Source organism: Coffea arabica, chromosome 1e (genome assembly GCF_036785885.1).
Source record: "Coffea arabica cultivar ET-39 chromosome 1e, Coffea Arabica ET-39 HiFi, whole genome shotgun sequence".
Classification (NCBI taxonomy): domain Eukaryota; kingdom Viridiplantae; phylum Streptophyta; class Magnoliopsida; order Gentianales; family Rubiaceae; genus Coffea; species Coffea arabica.
The window spans coordinates 53,099,250-53,117,570 of record NC_092311.1 but is presented as its reverse complement, the minus strand read 5'-3'; the positions used below and the strand labels follow the sequence as shown (position 1 = coordinate 53,117,570).

The window sequence follows — 18,321 nt, the reverse complement described above, 5'->3', positions numbered from 1 at the left end:
AGTGAAAGTTGTTGATTGAGTATACAGTTATTCGACGTTTGATTTTGTTCGTAGTTTGTTTGATGGGTTTACGGCGGACGGTTGATTGTTGTATGGATTGTTTTTGAGGCCTGATTAATTTTTGTTTCTCGCTTGTAGGTGTTTCGCAGATATTTTTCATACTGTTGTTCTTTCTGCGTTTCTTGTAAATGATAACAAAACCTGTTGATTTGTTACTAACTTTTGGGTTTTAGGCTTAATTACCTGGAAAAAAGAAGCATGCAGTCAGATCAAGCTAGTTTGGGTGGAAGGAAATGAAAAGAAAAGAAAAGTTTTGAAAGGATAATAAAAGTTTTTTCATTGTTTTGGAGCAAAAATATGAAGGAAAAGGAAAGATTTATTAGAAAGATTTTCATTTCCCTTCATGTAAAGGAAAATTTTTTGCCCAAAATTGGTCAGAAAGGGAAGGAAAGTGTGGAAGTCTTAAGTAATTTTTTGGATATGACAAAATTACTCTGAAAATGAAAATTTGGATACAAAAAATTTTAATTTCCGACAAGTCTCTTCGCTACTAAATTCTCACTAAAACACCTCCCTTTACTTTATAAAAATAATATATTTGTAAAGTAACTTGTTTAAATATCTTTTCTTTTCATTTGTATTCAACTCCCAAATAAAAGAAAATTACTTTACCTTTTTTTTTTTCTTAAAACTCCTAATAGAAACTTAGATCATTTCCCATCCTTTCTTTTCTTTTCTAACTTACCCTTTCTCTTCTTTTCTTTTCTATTCTAAACTCCCAAACTAGCTAGTTTTCCATTTCAAGCCTCTTTTTTTTAATCTTTCTTCTTTTTCTATTTTTACCTTTTTGGCTACAAATTATCTTCTTCCTAACAACTGGAAAATTTTAGTATGGTTTCACATAATGTATTCTGTTTGCATGTTTTTCATTTGAGGTTAATATGTGATTTTATTTGATGTCATCTCTATTCCCCGTTTCTTTTCTGTTCATATTACTGTATTATCTTATCCGCTTGACTCCTCTTGGTGTAATTTGATCTGACACGATGCGACTCAAGCAGAAGACTTGATATTAACTTCCCATATCAACCTATGACCTGATATTTTAAGCTCCAAGCATGCTGTTTTCTGGGCCGGTTTTCTTTTTTTCAAGTGTACGTACGAGTGTGGCGTGCACGACCCAAAAAAAAAAATTGAGAGAGAAGGTAAGGCACTCCAAATACTACTGAACATCGAAACCCATACGGCTGTGTCCATGTCTCGTCCATTTGGACTTTTGAATGTGAATTCATGTTTGTCTGCAATTGTCACTTGGGGTTTCAACTTGTTTTGTAGTGTAGTGAGCTTTGCATTTGGTAGTGGATATTGTCGTGGCCCATTGGTCGATTGCTGAGAGTGTTGAAAGCGATTTTAATTGCCTTTGACATTGTGGAAATTGGTTCGACTATCGCCATTTATTTTATGTTGTAATATGTCTTTTGTGCAATAAATAAATTTTAACTCGTGGAAGAAGAAAGAGGATGGTGAATATGTAGTATAGTAGAATACAGGCAGCCAAACAAGGTTGAAGATGAACTTGCTTTTGGGATTGGGGGGATTTGGACTTAGGAAATGGAATCCAATGGACTCAAACATAGTTATTAAACTCGGTTCGGTGAAGAAGCCGGCAGAGGAATTGGATTACTAGGTTACTGGTTCAACCAATTAGCGGATCATTTGTTGAATTTGTGAGTTTTAATTTAATATTTATAAATATAAAATAGTAATTTTAATATACATAAAATATATAATAAAGTGTTTTTAGATACTAATTATTATACTTAAAAAGATATATAATAAATATATAGATATTAATTAATTACATGTTATCGTACTTTTAAATAAATAAATAATATAGTCAATTATAAACAAAATTTATATCGCTTGTTTTAAAAAATTTAGCATTATTTTTTATTTTTATTTAAAAATAAATTAATTTTCTAACTAATCAAATATTGTCAGTTTAAAAGTTAAAAGAATTAATTGTATAATAAAAATATAAAGAAGTTTATTAAAAAAAATTTTAGTTATCAAATAAAAACTAAACAAGTGGTAAAGTCTATATATATTTAAATGAAAATTCAATGTATAAATTTTATCAAAAGCATATATACATTTTGTTTCAAAAATAAAGGCCCACAATAAAACAAAAAAAAAAGGTAATCGGATCATTTGAAATGTCGGGCGGATTTTCAATTGAACCATCGAGTCAACCGAATTTGCCCGGTCAAAATAGAGATTCGGCTTGATCTAATGCCTGGATCATTAGGCCGATCGGTACAACTGTCGAGTTAAGTCTCGATGGTTCAATTAAAAAATTTTATGTTTTTTATGAACATATTTTTTTATTACTATTTTATTTTACATACATCAAATCGTTAAAAGTATGTTTTTTTTTTTTACAAAATTTTCAAAAAAATTGCAATTCAAACGGACTCCAAAGTTGTGATTGCAACGGAATTTTGTGGGAGTATCTGAATATACAAATCAAATTTTTTTTATAGCCAATTATCTTTGGAGTTGTCTTGACTATGAGAAACTATTGAAAGTTCTTCGGAACATTGAACGTGATTTGATATGAGAAAACCTCTTTCTTAACAACTTTTTTTTCCCCCCTCAACACTAAATACTCATTGGAAATTGGAAACACTGGTTTGGATATTAAGTATTTTTAAATAATATTTCGTTTGCATTATAAACATATTTTTTAATCTATTTTTTTATATTTTTAATCATCTTTTTATCTCGTATATATCACATCACAAAAAGTGCTACAATATTTATTTCAAATAATACTTCATCCAAACAAACATGAACCAGCAGCAGATCGATTAAAAAGGCTAAAAAATTGTACTCCTGCCCAGCATCTTGTGTAAAATGTAGCAGCGGATCGATTAGAAAGGCTAAATACACGAGGAAAAACATGAGGAAGGAAAGTGGTAGTGGTCCTGGTCTCCTAGTGTAGCGGTAATAAAAGGACAGGCATGTAAATTTGATTAAAAAGGGCTCCTTTTGTTATAAACCATTCGTGAGCATTAAAAAAAAAAAAAAGGTTCAAAGAAAGGAAGAAAGAGAGCAACCCATTCCGGCCCCCTTTATTTCGCTTCTTCCCCCACAGTAATCAGTAGAAAGTTGAATTCCATCAACTGCTCTCTCATTCTCGCTCTCATTGTCGCTCTTTACACATACCGGAATTCGTGTGTATATATATATATGTATATATAGCAGTCCATGAAATTGGAGGAGAACTCTAACTCGGAGAATCCTTCTCACTCCACCTTGTTCACTTGTTGCTCTCCCCTTCACTTTTATGGCTAATAATCCCACTGACGGCCCCTCCGACGACTTCCTTGAGCAAATCCTAGGGTTTCCTGCCTATGCCGGAGCTGCAGCCCCAACCGACCCCAACTTGGCTCCCGGGAATGACGCCCATGCCTTGCCGCCTCCCATGATGCTCCAGCTCAGCTCCGGCGACGCCTCCTCTCACCTCGCCAGTGTCGGCCTCGGCGTTGGAGTTGGACTCGGTGTTGGCACTGGTGGTACCTTTCACGGGGGTAATTTTCCTTTAGGGCTGAGTTTGGAGCAAGGCAAGGCGGGAGGGTTTGTGAAGATGGAAGAAGCCTCCGGGAGCGGGAAGAGGTTCCGAAACGACGCCGTTGATGGCAGACCTGCTGCTCCTTCCGTCAGACCTGTAAGTTCTCTCTTTGAGATGTTCTAACTTTGTTCCTTGCTTGGTGAAGTGAAAAAAAAGGAGTAGTTATGAATATTACAAGCAATTGTGGATATTGAGTGTTTTAGACGCTCATGCACATAACTTTTAGGAGCCTACTGGTAGCCAAAAGTTGTTAGAGTTCTACCCTGTCTCGTTGATTTCGTTTACCAACAAATTCTTGCGCCAGAGGTTTAATGGCGAGAGCTTAGTGTTTGGTTTCAGTGGGACGACACAATTCCAAAAGTGTTATTCCTGGCAATGTTTGTTTTGGGCTGATAATTTTAATGTAAACAAGGTGTAGTTCCGATGCGGGAATGAAGTTTTGATTATCTCCAGGCATGCTTTAAATTTTCTTTTTCATTTTTGTACTTCACATACTGATTTCTGCCTTTCAAGTGATTTTTGTAAAGCAAAATCCAGTATTGACTGCCTGATAAGACTTTAAAGCACCTGATGTGTCTGCACGTATGCTTGTGGCCTTTTTTGTTGCGAAATAGGCAGATTTTTACCTTCTTAAATTGAATAACAAAAAGCTCAATCATTTTTTTAAGGGAAGATGTTTAAAATTTCGAGGCACTGCAGATCTCTGCTTCTTGGTTTTGATCTATCTTGTATTAGTTTTTGAGTTAAGTATGACTTCATGAATCATGAACCTTTTGAAGGTGATGCAATTTGGCATCATCATTTGTGACAATTATAGTACTCTTTCTTCCAGGGTTTCCATGGACAGCCATTGCCAACGACAGTTCCTGTAATTCCACATCCACCTGCAATTCGACCAAGGGTGCGGGCAAGGCGAGGTCAGGCTACAGATCCTCACAGTATAGCTGAGAGGGTATGCCTCCTGAATGTCTAATTGAAGTCTAATTCAAGAATCGTTATTTGTAGATTTGTGATTGGTTAGATGCGAGCTTTTGCATCTATCCATCAAAATGAATACTTCCTCTTTGTTATGGGGAAGAAGATTATGTCAATAGTATTGATGGACAAATTTGAGTAATTTTTATCATATTTTAGCTGCAATTGCTGAAGAAGTTTGCAATATGTTTGAGTGGTGATGTCTTTTTGTTTTACTATTTCCTACACCATTCTGGGGCAAACATTCAAAGCCCTTTTTTGCGTTTCTTCATTTGTTAATATCATCAGGCCATCTTCTTTTCTTGGCTTGGCACAGCTACGCAGAGAACGAATAGCAGAAAGAATTAGAGCTTTGCAAGAATTGGTTCCCAGTGTCAATAAGGTGAGTATACTTTGTTGCAACATCTCAGTGATGCTTTTGATTCTGAGGGAACCTAGGGACTCTAAGCAATAGAGTGGTAGAGAAACAGATCCATGCAGCTTACAGAATTTTATTTTGATTAAAAAGCAAGTCAAGTAGATAAAAACCAAACGCTATTATCTGCCTAAACCCCATTCAAACCTCTTTCTGAAAGGTTTTTTTTTTAGTATAAAAAGTGTGTACGGGTTAAATCACGTACTCCTTACCCCTCCTACATCCTGGCCATGGTGGGACCTTGTGCACTTGGTTTTTCGTAGAAGCACCAAATAACTTACCTTAGTTTGAAGGCGTAGGAATGATAATCTATGACTGTTTTCTTTGGATGTCATTTATTTTAGGAAGAAGTATTTCGTTTTTCTTATTCCTGTAAGCTTCAGCTTGCGTAGATTTAATTGATCTTTTGAAAGGACTTTCTTATGTCTTCCAGGAAATGAAAATTTCAGAAATCGGCAATCTTATACTAAGTATTTAGGGACACACATAGAGCAAAAATACTTGATCTAATTTAGCTTTGCCAAGTTGCCTGTCCAACAATCTGTTGCTGTAATAGCTTTATGGAGCTTTTACACCTCCCATTTGTGGGATTCCCAGACTTTTAAGCCTTGTTTTGATATTGGATCTGAAAATAGCAACACTTGAGCTCCAACATAGTTCAGAAATATTTCTTGGTTGTCCAAGATACTGAGATTTAGAAGGAAAAAAAGAAGAATTTCTTTTGCAGCCTTGTTAATAGTTTTATTTTGATTTATTTTTATAGACTGACAGGGCAGCAATGCTTGATGAAATTGTAGATTACGTGAAGTTCCTGAGACTTCAGGTGAAGGTAATTCTTCTGAGATGATGTCTGTTTTATTCGGTGATCATTCAGAAAATTTAAACTTCTTTTGGGGCTTCATGTTTAATGACCCTTTTCAGATAAGTAATGTCTTACAATCTGTCCGTATTTGTGTAATTTATGACAGTTATTTCTATCTATTTATTTTATGAGTTATTTGTGGACTTTTATGCCCTATTTCACTATATAATTATGGCCGTTGGAGGAGTGCTACAGTTCAATCTTGATTTTAGCCTGTTCATTACTATTCTGTTAACATACAGATCGGATGCAATTTTTTGGTCATGTAACATTATAGATATTCTTTTTGGATGACAGCAGCTATGCTCTAAGATGCATTATTTCTCTTGTTGGTTAAACTGTGGTCTGACTGGCAGATTTATAAATTGATCTGAATGTCATGCAACTTGTGTCTTTTTACTGGTTGGCATGATACCTTTTGATAGATACTGCCACACTCTGAGTTAGCACTGAAATCAATATAGGTTGTTGTTTACGAGAATCCATTTTGACATCCATTGGAGCTCCTCCCTTCCCTGCCTTAAAAAATTCAATCTTTGTGAAAGACTCTAAATCTGTAGAGCATCTGCATCTTCTGCCTAGCTGCACTTGAAAAAGGAGTTATAACTCCTTGTTGATGACCGTACAGGTGTTGAGCATGAGTAGATTGGGGGGAGCTGGCGCAGTGGCACCACTTGTGACGGATATTCCAATATCGTCAGTTGAGGTAATAAAACAACTGTCTTTGGTCTGCTGTGCCCTCTGGTTCCATTCTACACATTTATCTGTTTTATGTGCTTTACGAAGGAAGAGAGCGGCGAAGGTGGAAGACCCCAGCCGGCCTGGGACAAGTGGTCAAATGATGGTACTGAACGTCAGGTAGCAAAACTCATGGAAGAAAATGTTGGGGCAGCTATGCAGTTTCTTCAATCCAAGGCACTCTGTATAATGCCTATATCTCTTGCTTCAGCTATATACCACACGCAACCACCAGATGCCTCCAACCTTATCAAGCCTGAAACAAATCCTCCTCCGTAGGCCTCTTCAATGTCATAACATCCCAGTCCCAAAAAACAAAGTTTGCTGTGGCCAATTGATTCCCCGCCCGTAAGATCAGACTTTATGAAAATCAACTTTTGCTTCCTTTAATTGAAATCTATGTCAGATGCCATGATCCCACCTTTTGCCTTATTGTAGCTTTATTCTGGAGAAAGTCTGGTGTTATTTGTAGAGTAATAGGAACGCACCCCTAGTGTCTTGCTAGATTCATGTAGTGAAGAAATTGTCAAAGTTCTCTTGATATGCTGTGCTTTTTTGTATCAATGATGTGACCTGGAAGTAGTGGTGGATGATGGAAGCACATTTATAGTGGGGACTCTCATTTTGATGGTGGATGTTGGGACCCTTCAAAGGCGTGATGCACATATATTTATGTACTAATGTAATTAGATTTCAGCACAAATGGCATTTCGAGTTAGAATGGATAATGCTCGTTTGTCCCAGAAAGCTGGATTTGTAGTCCAACCAAAATTATTAGTGGCGTGGGTGGGTTGGTTCATGAAAGTGGTTTTGACTTCTTTGTTGATTTCGCTAAATCATTATTGAGAAAATATTATTGTTGGATGGTAGGAAAGAGCTTGAACAAAAATGGAAAAGACGTCTCGAGCCCACGGGGTCACCTACTTGGTACGCATGAACTGATGGGTTTCGGCAAATTGTCCATAGTGATAACGTTTCAATTAATCACAATGGTATGGTTTCTCTTTTCGTTATAATGAAACGTGGCAGAATATTCGAATTGCTGTTCTAGCCTTGCCAACTAACATGACTCCATCTTTGATGCAAATAGCCGAGAGCTCTGAGAGTGAACATCTCGTTTTCCAGGCAGAAAATAGTTAAACCGAGATTCAGTTTTGTGATAGGAGGTGACGCTCCCATACTCTTGTGCCTAGCCTGTAATTTCACTGTCAAGTTTCGTGTGACGTCCAGCAACATATCTTTATCGTAAGACGTGAAGCAAGGACTTGAACCGGCCAGCGGAGAAGACAAATGAAATAACCGCGTGTGGCTTGCAGAATCACTTTCAAAACTTGGGCTTATATTCTCATACACTGTCTTGCTCAAGCCTTTTAGCGCTAGAAAACTTGTATGCTTCGACACCAAACGCTATTAATGGTTACATATTTTCGCAACGCTGGTTCGAATGAGAGCTTCCCCGTATTGTATGGGAAGTTCATACATCTTGACGCATGCCGCTTCCCTGTCTAACGTTTTAAGGGCTTTGCTTTCGGCTGAAAATGAGCTCACCTGACAGAGAATTAGGAAAAAATACTATGACCATGGCTGCTTTCTGCCACCCATACAAAAGTCCATCAATCAACCAAATAAGTTCAATATCAATAGCAAAGGAATTACTCCCAAAGAGCACGCAAAAACCCTTGAAATCGTAAGTGCATCTAAACAGAGATTTACAATTAACCAGACATTTTGTGATAACTTTTTAAGTCCTCAAGTGTACCAATCGAAAGTATTAAGGTAATGTGGACACAAAGGCCATCCATATTATGCATCTGGTACATAATAAAAAAGCAGAAAGGGTTTGTAACCATGAAAGGATTAAATCCACAAGATTCCCAACTGGCAGGAAAATTGGAAGTAAACAAGGGAAATCTTTGAATCAAATAGGCCAGAGACAGCATAACTGAAGGATGGTACTAAACGCAACAAGCATTTTTTTGTTATTATTAGTTCCTGGTAATTTAGCAGGCATCAAGATCGCGGCATGGTGGAGCCTTCGGCTTGCCTAACAACGTAATATTCCCTCCTTCTGGTCCTGAATTGATCCGTTTTGGATTTTGTGTGCCGCGCTGAAGTACAAATGGCATGATTTGATAAAATATATATTGATGCAACAACAAAGCAAATAATATGCTGGCAAATTTATTTCCTTACCGGTGGCTTTTCTCCCCTTCTCAATGCCTCAACGATCTCAACAACTCGTTTTGGAGTAACATCTTCCTGCAATTACCCCCCACACACACACGATAACACCAAGAAATTGAAGACACAAGGGTCCAAATGAAATCAGATTTTCTAGTAAAAGCCATAATATATAAAAGGAATAATATCTACTTACATAATAGTTATATGCGTATCCTTCAGATCCATTGGAATAGTCAGCCACAGTAATCATTGGAGCATTTACACAGCATCCCTATGGAAATGAAACCTACATAGCATCAAGTTCCATACCAAACTGGATTTGTTCAATCACACTGGTAACAGTAAGAAAATTAACTCTTCTCCATGCACTGATGGAGAATAGGATAACAAATACATGGAATAATCACACCCAAATGGAAAGGTAGCACTCATCATGTTCATTACTATTGTGATATGCAAGTATATCACCACCTGCATCATGCAATGTTTTCAGTCTAAGAGCATGCTACTTAAAATCCAGAGGAGAATAGCAGGTATGTTTTCTCTCTGCTAATGCACTCCAATCTGTGTAAAACAGTTATTTGATTCAAGCTTAGCTCACTCATCACAAAATATATTAGAAAAGTAGAGACACATTCTTTAATGCATATCCCCTCCAGTGCCTAGAATTGGTCAAGCAGACCATATCTCATAGCAAACAAAATGACAAATCTTCTGATCAGAACAGGACAGAGAAGAAAATGTACCATGCATTCCATTTCTCCAACAGAGAACAAACCATCTTTTGTAACCTCTGCAAATGATGAATAGCAACTTCAAATGAAAACCAGAACATATAGCTTCAATAACATTCAGTATACAAGACAATCGATGAAGAACATTCCAACAAAGTTACCGTTGCGTTTTACTCCTAGGTGCTTTAATAATGCATCTTCAATATCTCTTGAACCACGCAACATACAAGGTGTTGTACCGCAAACCAAAAGGTGGTATTTACCAACCTGATAGGGTAACATAGCAGTTCACTGGGTCAAGCTGAAGCATAAGAAACACAGGCTCATAGTAAATTATGGTGACATCATGTAACCTCTCACCTTTGTACGGTTAAACATTGAATAGAAGGTTGCAACTTCATAAACTCGAATTGGTGCAACTTCAATAATTCTTGCCACCTTTATCACTCAAAACAGATTAAGCAATATGAGCAGCATATTGGTCATTGCTGAGTGGTCAAGCAATCCCATCCATGAGTTAATATAAGTGCTCAAAAAACCATTGTTTTATCACTCAGTAGAGCACAAAACCCAAACAGAGGCTTAAGATTGTTCAAAGAAGAAAAAAAATTTTAAAAATAAAAGCTGTCCAACTACCATTGCATGATAGAGCGTCTTTATAGAGCGTCTTTATGGAATATTACAATTTACATGTAGAAAAAGATTAAGGTTTCCCCAGTTAGTAACTTGTTGCACCTTTTGAATAATTCTCTCGAACAATTCAACACAATAAATCAACATCGATTAGCTACATTTAAGAAGCACTTAGTATGAAAACCGACTCCAAAGTTCATCAATCGGCTGTCTGGAAGTACATCTAATACGCAATTCCATTCCAAAGTTCCTAGTGTCCACATGCTGACACAAATTGTTAAATTTTTCTGTATGCATCATATGCATATGAGTGCAGAATTCAGCACACTTGGTAATGCTTCTCTAATGACAGCAACAATGAAGAGTTATCAACTAGTTAAACCAATGGAAGATCAACCAACAGCAACATACTTCGTTCATAGCTGAAACAGTGAGCCATCCGCCGTGTTGTTGTTGTGCAAGATCCAGCAAAGGAATAACTGCAGATTGCTTGTAGTTGGATGGGTAATGGGATAATATCTCTTTCACCTATGCATATTGGAAACTATTTTGTTAAGAGGATGTGTAATTTCTTAAAGATCCCAGAAAAGAAAGACAGCAAGCTACGCATAGGAAAGACTTTTTCCAACCTGATTTTCATGAGAAGCCTAATTGCTAATAGAGTTGATGGCAAACATAGTATCATCAGTAGTTCGATACTAGAAGCATGCCACCATATTTGGAAAATAACGCTAATCAAAATCTTTGTAATTCAATACTTGGTGAAGGCAAGACCATGTCCTCCGATTTCTCAAGTACTAAAGTGACTAAATGAGTGTCCTAATAACGAGATATCAACCATGGTAATCTAACCCTAGTGTTGCTGCATTTGCCGATTTAATTAGAGAGCAGAAATGCCAAACTTAAGCGATACGAAACCTACAAAGTGCAGCAAGTAACTGATCCAATTGAGAACTATATCAGCGCAGCTTATGACAACAACCACCCCAGTGACTTCTAACAGGAAGTGCGTGCAGATAAGAATCGATTCTATAATGTATTAAACAAATTAATAAAAAAGAGTGGGAATAATAATCATAAAACAATGCGAGGAAATAAGCATTGCAGAGCTAACCTTGGCTTTGTTAGCTTCCTTGAATTCCCAGGGAAGGTCCGGGTTGTTATCAGTAGTGTCCAGGTGCTTCACAAATCAACGTCAATTACTAAACTAGAAGACTCCAAATTTAAAGAAATGAAATATATTTTTCTTTTCAGGGAAAAAGTCAATAGAAATGAAAGTAAGCACTCACATAATTTAAGGCAGTGGAGAATAATCGAGGAGCCTGGAGGAGAAACACCAAAGAGAATCGAAATGAACAGAAATAAAATAGATATATAATAAAGAAAAATAAGAAAAAGAAAGGAGGCGAAGTTGGATGGGAGAGTGGGAGTGGAGAACCTGAGGGATTTGACGGAAAACTTGACGGATCTCGCGGAAGCGTTGAGCGGCGAGACGGCCCAGCATTTTCCCTCTGCTCTTAATGGATGGAACTGGGAAAGAAGTCTGGTGTGGAGGATTAAAGATTTTCTGGTACAGTGGGGTTTGATGATGGGATTCTGTGTGTGCGTGTGAGAGAGAGAGAGATGTTCTTAGCTAGTTTTCTCAGGCAAGGTTCTTTCTTTGGAGAGGAAGAGTGACAGACCAAAAAAAGAGTGCTGCGTTCGCGTGTCATCCACGAGGCCTATATCCACATGGGCTGGCCAATGGAAATTGTTGGGCTTTTGTTTGGTCTGTCGATTTGGGCCTCAAACTCTTGATAAGGACGTAGCATTTCCTAACATATTAAAAAAAAAGTCAAGTGTTTAAATCTTACTGACGTGGCCGCGAGAGATATAAGAACTCGTGTAGTTTCAAGGGCATGTACTAACTCATAATGGTACTCACTCATAGATGAACTCACAATCCAGTAGAATGGTGGGACAAGACAACAGGAAGAAAAACAAAGGCAATCTTAGTCAGAAAGAAAGGGGGCGTATCTTCTAGTTGCATTGCGTTAGTGTTAGTGTAGCATGTTGTGTGGTGTCTTCATAAGCATAATAGTATTCTTTACAAATGCCATGATGCTCTGCATTCCTCATGAATCCAATTAACGAGGAGGACAAAAAAAACAATGATGCGTGTGCTTTTGAGGTGATGATGATTCGACATGTCTTGTGTATTGAAGTTTCAACATTTGAATCACGGCTGCTGATAACTTTCCTGCTTTCTAGTGCTCATTATGCTGATTTTATAACAATTTTGCCTGCCCGATTTTTAGATTTCGTATAGCCTTTTGCATGGAGAGATCTCTTTTTTAAGTTTGAATGTCATGGCTCTCCCTTCTTCTTTACTGGCTTTAATTAATATCAGTACGTGGTACTGATGATTTTTGGGCTTTTGAAGGATGAAAAGCAGCAGTATTTCGAGACAAGTGATTGGGCTCCTTGAAAGCCCATTGTTGGAGACCATCGAAAGGCCTGTAGCCGTGGTCCACGGAATAATTCGTAATGACTGAATTCGAGAAGAACTAAACTCTTGATCGATTTGTGCGGAGAGATTAATTTTGGAACACTTGTAATCTAAATCCAGCCCATAAAGACATGCACCCTGCAAGGCTATGGGATACTAAAGAATTAGGAATCCAGAGTCACAAAGAAAGCCATCAGATCGAAATCTGTACACCTGATCTGATGAGCGGATCTGTGTTGAATCTGATCATGACTAAGCTAGAAAGCGAGCGAGGAGTCTTTCTTTTTCTTGGAGAACCCAAGGCGTTGGTTGAAGGAGAATTCTTTGGTGGCGCCTGGCGGTGGTAGCACCGTAGCAGTAGTCCATGTTTAATTTGCGAGTACGTGGGTGCAGTGACAAATGCTACTACTACTATGCTATATGCCGGGCCGGCTGTAGTAGTTAATTTTGTTTCTTCTAATTTATCCGCCGGCGTACGTCCTGCAACTACAAACACCCAAGGCCTTTGGCTTCGGATTCTTTCATGATTCTCAGCCTTCTGCAAGAGGAGACGAACATATTCCATGGAACATCTCCAACTAGCATCCAGTCTCCATCCTTGTCTTCATAAGTGGGTGCATAGTCAGATCCGTTGTATCCTTCCCTTTCTGAATACACACCTGATAATATAAAAAAACACACGCACATATAAAATAACCATAGGAGCCATGCAGATCATACTACAAACCACGCTGCCTGAAAAGATCTTTAACAATTGATCTCCCACAATACACCACCACTCAACCAATACTTTCTTCTTTTTTTTAAAAACAAAAATTAAAATCAATTAAAGAAAGCAGGGCAGGGCGTGTGCTTACCGATGGTGCACTTGAACATGACCTCTAGAGCCTTGAGCAGCTCGGGATAGTTTTTGTAAACCCTAAGGTCGATTTTCCTGAGGTATGGAGCTCCGTCCATGCTCACTTTCACGTACATCCCCGAAACATCACTCTCGGTTTTCTTTTGCTGCTGGAGAGCATTTCTCCTGTAACATCGAACCGGTGGCCACCCAACTACTTGTGCCCTGAATTATCAGATTCATTTCATCATCGATTAGTACTTGGGGAAAAAAAAAGAGGTTTGATTACCATCCACTAAAACACAAGCAGACAAAAGACAAACGCGCCCAGTAGGCTGTAATACATGCATGATGAGATCTTGTAACATGCATTCTGCTTACTTGGGAGGCGGAGCAGAATCTTGGTCACACTTGTCAGAGGAATTATAATCCATTTCTGATGAAGATCTCTTGTTGCTCTTGATGACGAGGCTGGAAGGGAAAGATTGCTTCTCCGGTTCATGATGGTCTGTCCCCAGCAGACCTAATCTCAACTCGGTTGCCAGTTCGTTCTCGTAATTCGCTGCCTTTCCCATCTCCATTTTCTCAGAAATTATCGGCGTAATATAATATGTGTTGCACAAATCCAAAAAAAAAAAAAAAAAATCCTAGCCAAACAACAACCAAGCTTTTCCTCCTCGACAGATGAGTATCTCAAGAAACAAAGAGGTTCTTCAATCGAGTCTAGGTTGCTCCTCCAATTAACAATTATTGAAAAGCTGCAAGATGCGAGTTGTGAGAACTGAGAAATGAATGGAGAAGAAGTCCCAAGTTTTATAAGTACTACTCCTATAAGTTGAGCCTTTGAGAGTGGGGTGAGACCGACGAGACAATATCTAGGTGACTTATTCAGTCTGTGCATGAATTTCTGGACAGATTACTAGAAGAAACAGACAACACCCCCACACGCTTTCGTTTCTTAACTTGACAGTTAACACGCCTTCCTCCATCACGTGCTAAAGTTTCGGGAGACGCGTTGAGTTCTTGAGGCGCTTTCGAATATGAAATCGCACTATTTGTGGGACCTATCTATCCCGGCTCTTATGTCTGTGTCCGTATCCAAAGAGTAACAGCTCTGATTGTCTGTCAAATGATGGGCAGTCCTGGGTCTTGTGCGGGCAAACCGGGGAACACTGGAGGGACAACCCCAACCGCCAGCATTCAAGGCCGTGGCCCGACGGATCCGCTGCCAAGATGCGTTCCAATTATTGTAGGGGAAATCAGGGAGCGTTGGATTTGGATCACGGGGCAACGTAGAGGAGCCGACCATGTGAGGTGGGGTCCGACCCTGTCGAATGAGAAAGTTGATTGGTTCGTCTGTGTGTGAATGGTGGGAGTAGAATGGATGGCTAAGCTCAGGACTTGTGGCTGGGATCCATGATGCATCATCATAATCCTCCAACCAACCTCCATTATCTTCGTGGACACTCCCAAGTCGCAATCCATGTTTTTAAACTCTTGGATCGGATAATCTTGAATGAATGAATGAATAATCTTGAATGAATGAATGAATAATCTTGAAAACAAAATATGCTCTCTGTTTTCAAAGATTCAAGTATACTTACTTTTTGTTCCAATCATCCAAACAAATAAAACTGGAGTAAATGTCATGCAGAAACAGATAAACTACTTGCGATGGAGAGGCCATATCACAGCTGGTTGATTTTGGATAACAACTGTACGTTTCCATAGAAGAAAAGTGAAATGCAAGAAAATGAAGTAAAGAAGTCGCCTTATCGTGTATGAATGGTTAGGAAGAAAATATGGGAAGTTTTTAAAAGTTAATAAATGATGATATTTGTTCTAGAGTAATGTATCCAACTAACTATTTTCCTTTGATATCCTGCATATTTATAAATTTTGCAAGAAATAAAAAAATTTGTAACTTCATTTTTTTTTTTCCTTTTTTCCCACTTTTCCTTACGACCAAACAGTACTGCCTCCTAAGTCCTAACTAATGTGAATGTTGGATATGAAAAATTCATCAGTATACCAAATCAATGTGATATTAATATGCCAATATCTTCTTGACTTAGTTCGATCGGATGGTTGAAATTTCAATTTCTATACCATACATACGAAAGGTTATTGGAGGAGTGGTATGAACTTAGGACCACTTTAAGTACTATATGAGTTCGTGGACTACCGACAGTACTGATCTGATAAAGGAATTCTCTGTCATTTTACTCCTATTTTGCAAAACATCCTTGTTTTTTCTTTTTCTTTCTCCTTTTTTGTCAAAAAATTGGAAGGATGAATGAAGAGATTGGCATTCTATGGTCGATCAAGAAATCCCGGCTTCAAAATTCTAAGGCAATTAATAATCAGATTTAGACATTTTGAAATTGATATGAAAGGACTCACACACTCGTGTTTATTCAAGAAAGCTATTATGCGTTCATGGAGGTGCAACTTTATGCTTTTTATATGGCCATCTGGTTACTTTCGATTTTCATTACTTCTAGAAACACACATGGTAGATACCATATGGTGGGCAAACAGGAAGTACAATCACATTTAGATTTGCGACTAAAAAAATTTGTAAAACGCTCAAGCTACGCACACAAGAAATGGTGCAAAAAGTAGTACTAAACTTATTATTGTCTTCTGTATGACGATTCATGCATGGACCTCAAGTGAGACAAGATAATATCCAGTGCCTAGATTGGGAGTTTATAAAAGAAAATAAGAAAAATCTTGAGTTAAAAAGAGGGGGGGGGAAAAAAAAAAAGAATAGCGACACTCACTCTTCCATATTGTCTAGGATCGACTAATGGAAGTGAGTGTCTAGTTCCTAGGAGTAAAGGAGGCGAAGGGGAAAGAAAAGATCAATAATATACATGTTACACATTTGCAGTCGGCAGAATTGAAGAATGACCACCATTTAGACAAACCCTTCATTCTCAGAATGCAACTTATGAGCAGAAAGAAACAACTCTGGTTACAGAGGCGAATGGTCTGCTTTTGCTTAACATAAAAACATATATAACAGACGTGCCTAAATAGATATAGTATTTATTACCTAATCAATTATCGAGTTTTAGTATTTCACCGCTTCTCAAACAAAACATGACCTTATGCTCATCAAAGTGGGTATTTCTTGGTGCAAAATATCATTATATCGATACCCAGTCGTAATTGTCTTGTCGACTCTGTGTGTGGTTGTGAAAGTTAGTAACTAGGGATATTGTACGATATACAAGTCGGAGGGAGAAATAAGGTGAAAGTACATCGCATGATTGTCCACCGCAAACGAAGAAAAAGTGCAAGTACAACGCACTGGAGGAGATTTAACTTTTGTTCATCGGTTGGGTACGCTAACCGTATAGATGAGAGAGCAGATATCTCGCAGTTGAATGAAGTAGAAATGACGGGCATAATACTAAAAGATGCCAGCAGCGAAAACCTCGCTTCTCTGATCATTATTCATCACCCAACAGTAATCAAAGTTGTCTCAATCTCAAATGCCGAACGAAACTATGAATATATCACTTGCTCATCTTGATAACTTAACCAGCTGCAGCATCCGAAATCTAAAAACAGGAGAAATGGGGTTGCTCGAACTTGTTTATCATTTGATTGATTTGAGCCCTACATTATTATACTTCATGGCGAACAGAACAATACGGGATGGTTTTCCAGGTTCGTATTGAATTGAATAAATCATCAAACAAGCAAAAGCTGATGGATTTGGAAAGCAAAACAAAGTATTGCTAGATCTAGTGGCAGTGGAGTTGGAGAGGATGAGGCGATCAATTTATTCTTGGCTGCCCAACTCGATTCATCGTCATTCGTGCAGGCTGTCACCTTTGCAAGACTTGCATGCGGAGCAAGGACCACGGCAATTGGCAAAAGGGTCCACAACTTCAATTGCATTGCAGTACACGGAAGGTTGGAAAATCTTGTCCAAGTTTACATATCATGGGCAGTTGCAGCTACAAGTTCTTCCTCTTCCATCTGTTCTGTCATCTGTGCCGCCACTTATGCATAAACACCTCATCCGTAAGGCGGACCCGTACGAATGTATGTCCTTCCAACTTCCAAAAAAGTGATGCAGACGTGTTAACTTCGCATAATATACAATGACTGGATTAGGATTCCGGGAAGGTAAATAATGAGTCGCTTGGGATGGCAAAACAGGCCACGAGATCTGTTTCCACTGTTTGGTCCCAGCATGCATAAGCCAGAAGTGTTTTGTGTACTTAATTGGATGGATGTGTAGGTTCGTGCCTTGCTGTGCAGACAAATTAGACATCACACGTGTGGCATTTTAGCTTTCATCGTCAAGGTTGTGGACCTTCGCCACACGTGGATTTTGCCGGCTTCAGTAGTTTTGGCTGAAACGTGACAAAATACCGGCTTTCCCTCTTTTTATTATTATTATTTTTTTTATTATTAACTTAAAATGCCTTCTGATCAGTTCTTCTCTCTGTCTAGTGTGTACCTTTAATTATTTGCTTAAGGTCGCCCCATCTCATCTCACTGCAGTTTAATTGCTTAAGGTCGCCCCATATATTCATTCTTCCTTTAATTCTACAGTCTCATATGCGAGCCGACTTGTACAGCATGACAGCATGCCTTCCTCAATGCAATGCAACCCAACGCAATTAGGGCTGTAATTAAACCAAACTGTTTGTGAGTAGCTCGCAAGCAGTTCGGTCAAAAACTTGATTCGGACTCGGATTGATCAAGTTCAAGTGACTCGATAAGCCAAGCAAGTCGAGTTCGAGTATCCAAAAGCAATGCTCGAAAGCTTTTTAATTTTAATTTTTTAATATATT

At 38.2% G+C, this 18,321-nt stretch overlaps 3 protein-coding genes across 4 annotated transcripts; 1 reads left to right on the top strand and 2 right to left on the bottom strand.

Annotated features, from left to right (window-relative positions):
* The first annotated feature begins 3,121 nt into the window (after nt 1-3,121).
* Nucleotides 3,122-7,428, top strand: LOC113715757 (transcription factor UNE12). 2 transcript variants are annotated; one of them, XM_027240050.2, is made up of 6 exons: nt 3,122-3,730; nt 4,467-4,586; nt 4,926-4,991; nt 5,788-5,853; nt 6,515-6,592; nt 6,673-7,428. In XM_027240050.2, exons 1-6 carry the CDS (start codon nt 3,350-3,352, stop codon nt 6,901-6,903), a joined length of 942 nt encoding a protein of 313 aa, XP_027095851.2. In that variant the 5' UTR covers nt 3,122-3,349; the 3' UTR covers nt 6,904-7,428. The 2 variants fall into 2 exon arrangements, with proteins under 2 accessions (XP_027095851.2, XP_027095860.2); XM_027240059.2 differs by having other exon boundaries at nt 6,677-6,994.
* Nucleotides 7,429-8,332: 904 nt separating this feature from the next.
* LOC140013858 (NADH dehydrogenase [ubiquinone] flavoprotein 2, mitochondrial-like) lies at nt 8,333-11,869 on the bottom strand. Its single transcript, XM_072064058.1, has 10 exons — nt 11,614-11,869; nt 11,465-11,497; nt 11,290-11,355; nt 10,587-10,703; nt 9,903-9,980; nt 9,704-9,809; nt 9,555-9,601; nt 9,002-9,079; nt 8,818-8,883; nt 8,333-8,732 (listed from the first exon to the last, which is right to left on the bottom strand). Exons 1-10 carry the CDS (start codon nt 11,677-11,679, stop codon nt 8,625-8,627), a joined length of 765 nt encoding a protein of 254 aa, XP_071920159.1. The 5' UTR covers nt 11,680-11,869; the 3' UTR covers nt 8,333-8,624.
* A 1,239-nt stretch (nt 11,870-13,108) lies between these two features.
* LOC140013862 (auxin-induced protein 22D-like) lies at nt 13,109-14,221 on the bottom strand. Its single transcript, XM_072064063.1, has 3 exons — nt 13,883-14,221; nt 13,521-13,726; nt 13,109-13,322 (listed from the first exon to the last, which is right to left on the bottom strand). Exons 1-3 carry the CDS (start codon nt 14,080-14,082, stop codon nt 13,150-13,152), a joined length of 579 nt encoding a protein of 192 aa, XP_071920164.1. The 5' UTR covers nt 14,083-14,221; the 3' UTR covers nt 13,109-13,149.
* Between the last annotated feature and the right edge of the window lie 4,100 nt (nt 14,222-18,321).

Bases quoted from the DNA above. Each gene is read 5' to 3' on its own strand.
- LOC113715757 (XM_027240050.2), top strand. From the start codon at position 3,350: ATGGCTAATAATCCCACTGACGGCCCCTCCGACGACTTCCTTGAGCAA. The intron at 3,731-4,466 runs GTAAGTTCTCTC...TCTTTCTTCCAG, and splicing joins CTGCTCCTTCCGTCAGACCT to GGTTTCCATGGACAGCCATT. The intron at 4,992-5,787 runs GTGAGTATACTT...TTATTTTTATAG, and splicing joins TGGTTCCCAGTGTCAATAAG to ACTGACAGGGCAGCAATGCT.
- LOC140013858 (XM_072064058.1), bottom strand. From the start codon at position 11,679: ATGCTGGGCCGTCTCGCCGCTCAACGCTTCCGCGAGATCCGTCAAGTT. The intron at 10,704-11,289 runs GTTAGCTCTGCA...CAATATGCATAG, and splicing joins AGGAAGCTAACAAAGCCAAG to GTGAAAGAGATATTATCCCA. The intron at 9,602-9,703 runs GTAACTTTGTTG...CATCATTTGCAG, and splicing joins CCTAGGAGTAAAACGCAACG to AGGTTACAAAAGATGGTTTG.
- LOC140013862 (XM_072064063.1), bottom strand. From the start codon at position 14,082: ATGGAGATGGGAAAGGCAGCGAATTACGAGAACGAACTGGCAACCGAG. The intron at 13,727-13,882 runs GTAAGCAGAATG...CTGATAATTCAG, and splicing joins GATTCTGCTCCGCCTCCCAA to GGCACAAGTAGTTGGGTGGC. The intron at 13,323-13,520 runs GTAAGCACACGC...TTATATTATCAG, and splicing joins CATGTTCAAGTGCACCATCG to GTGTGTATTCAGAAAGGGAA.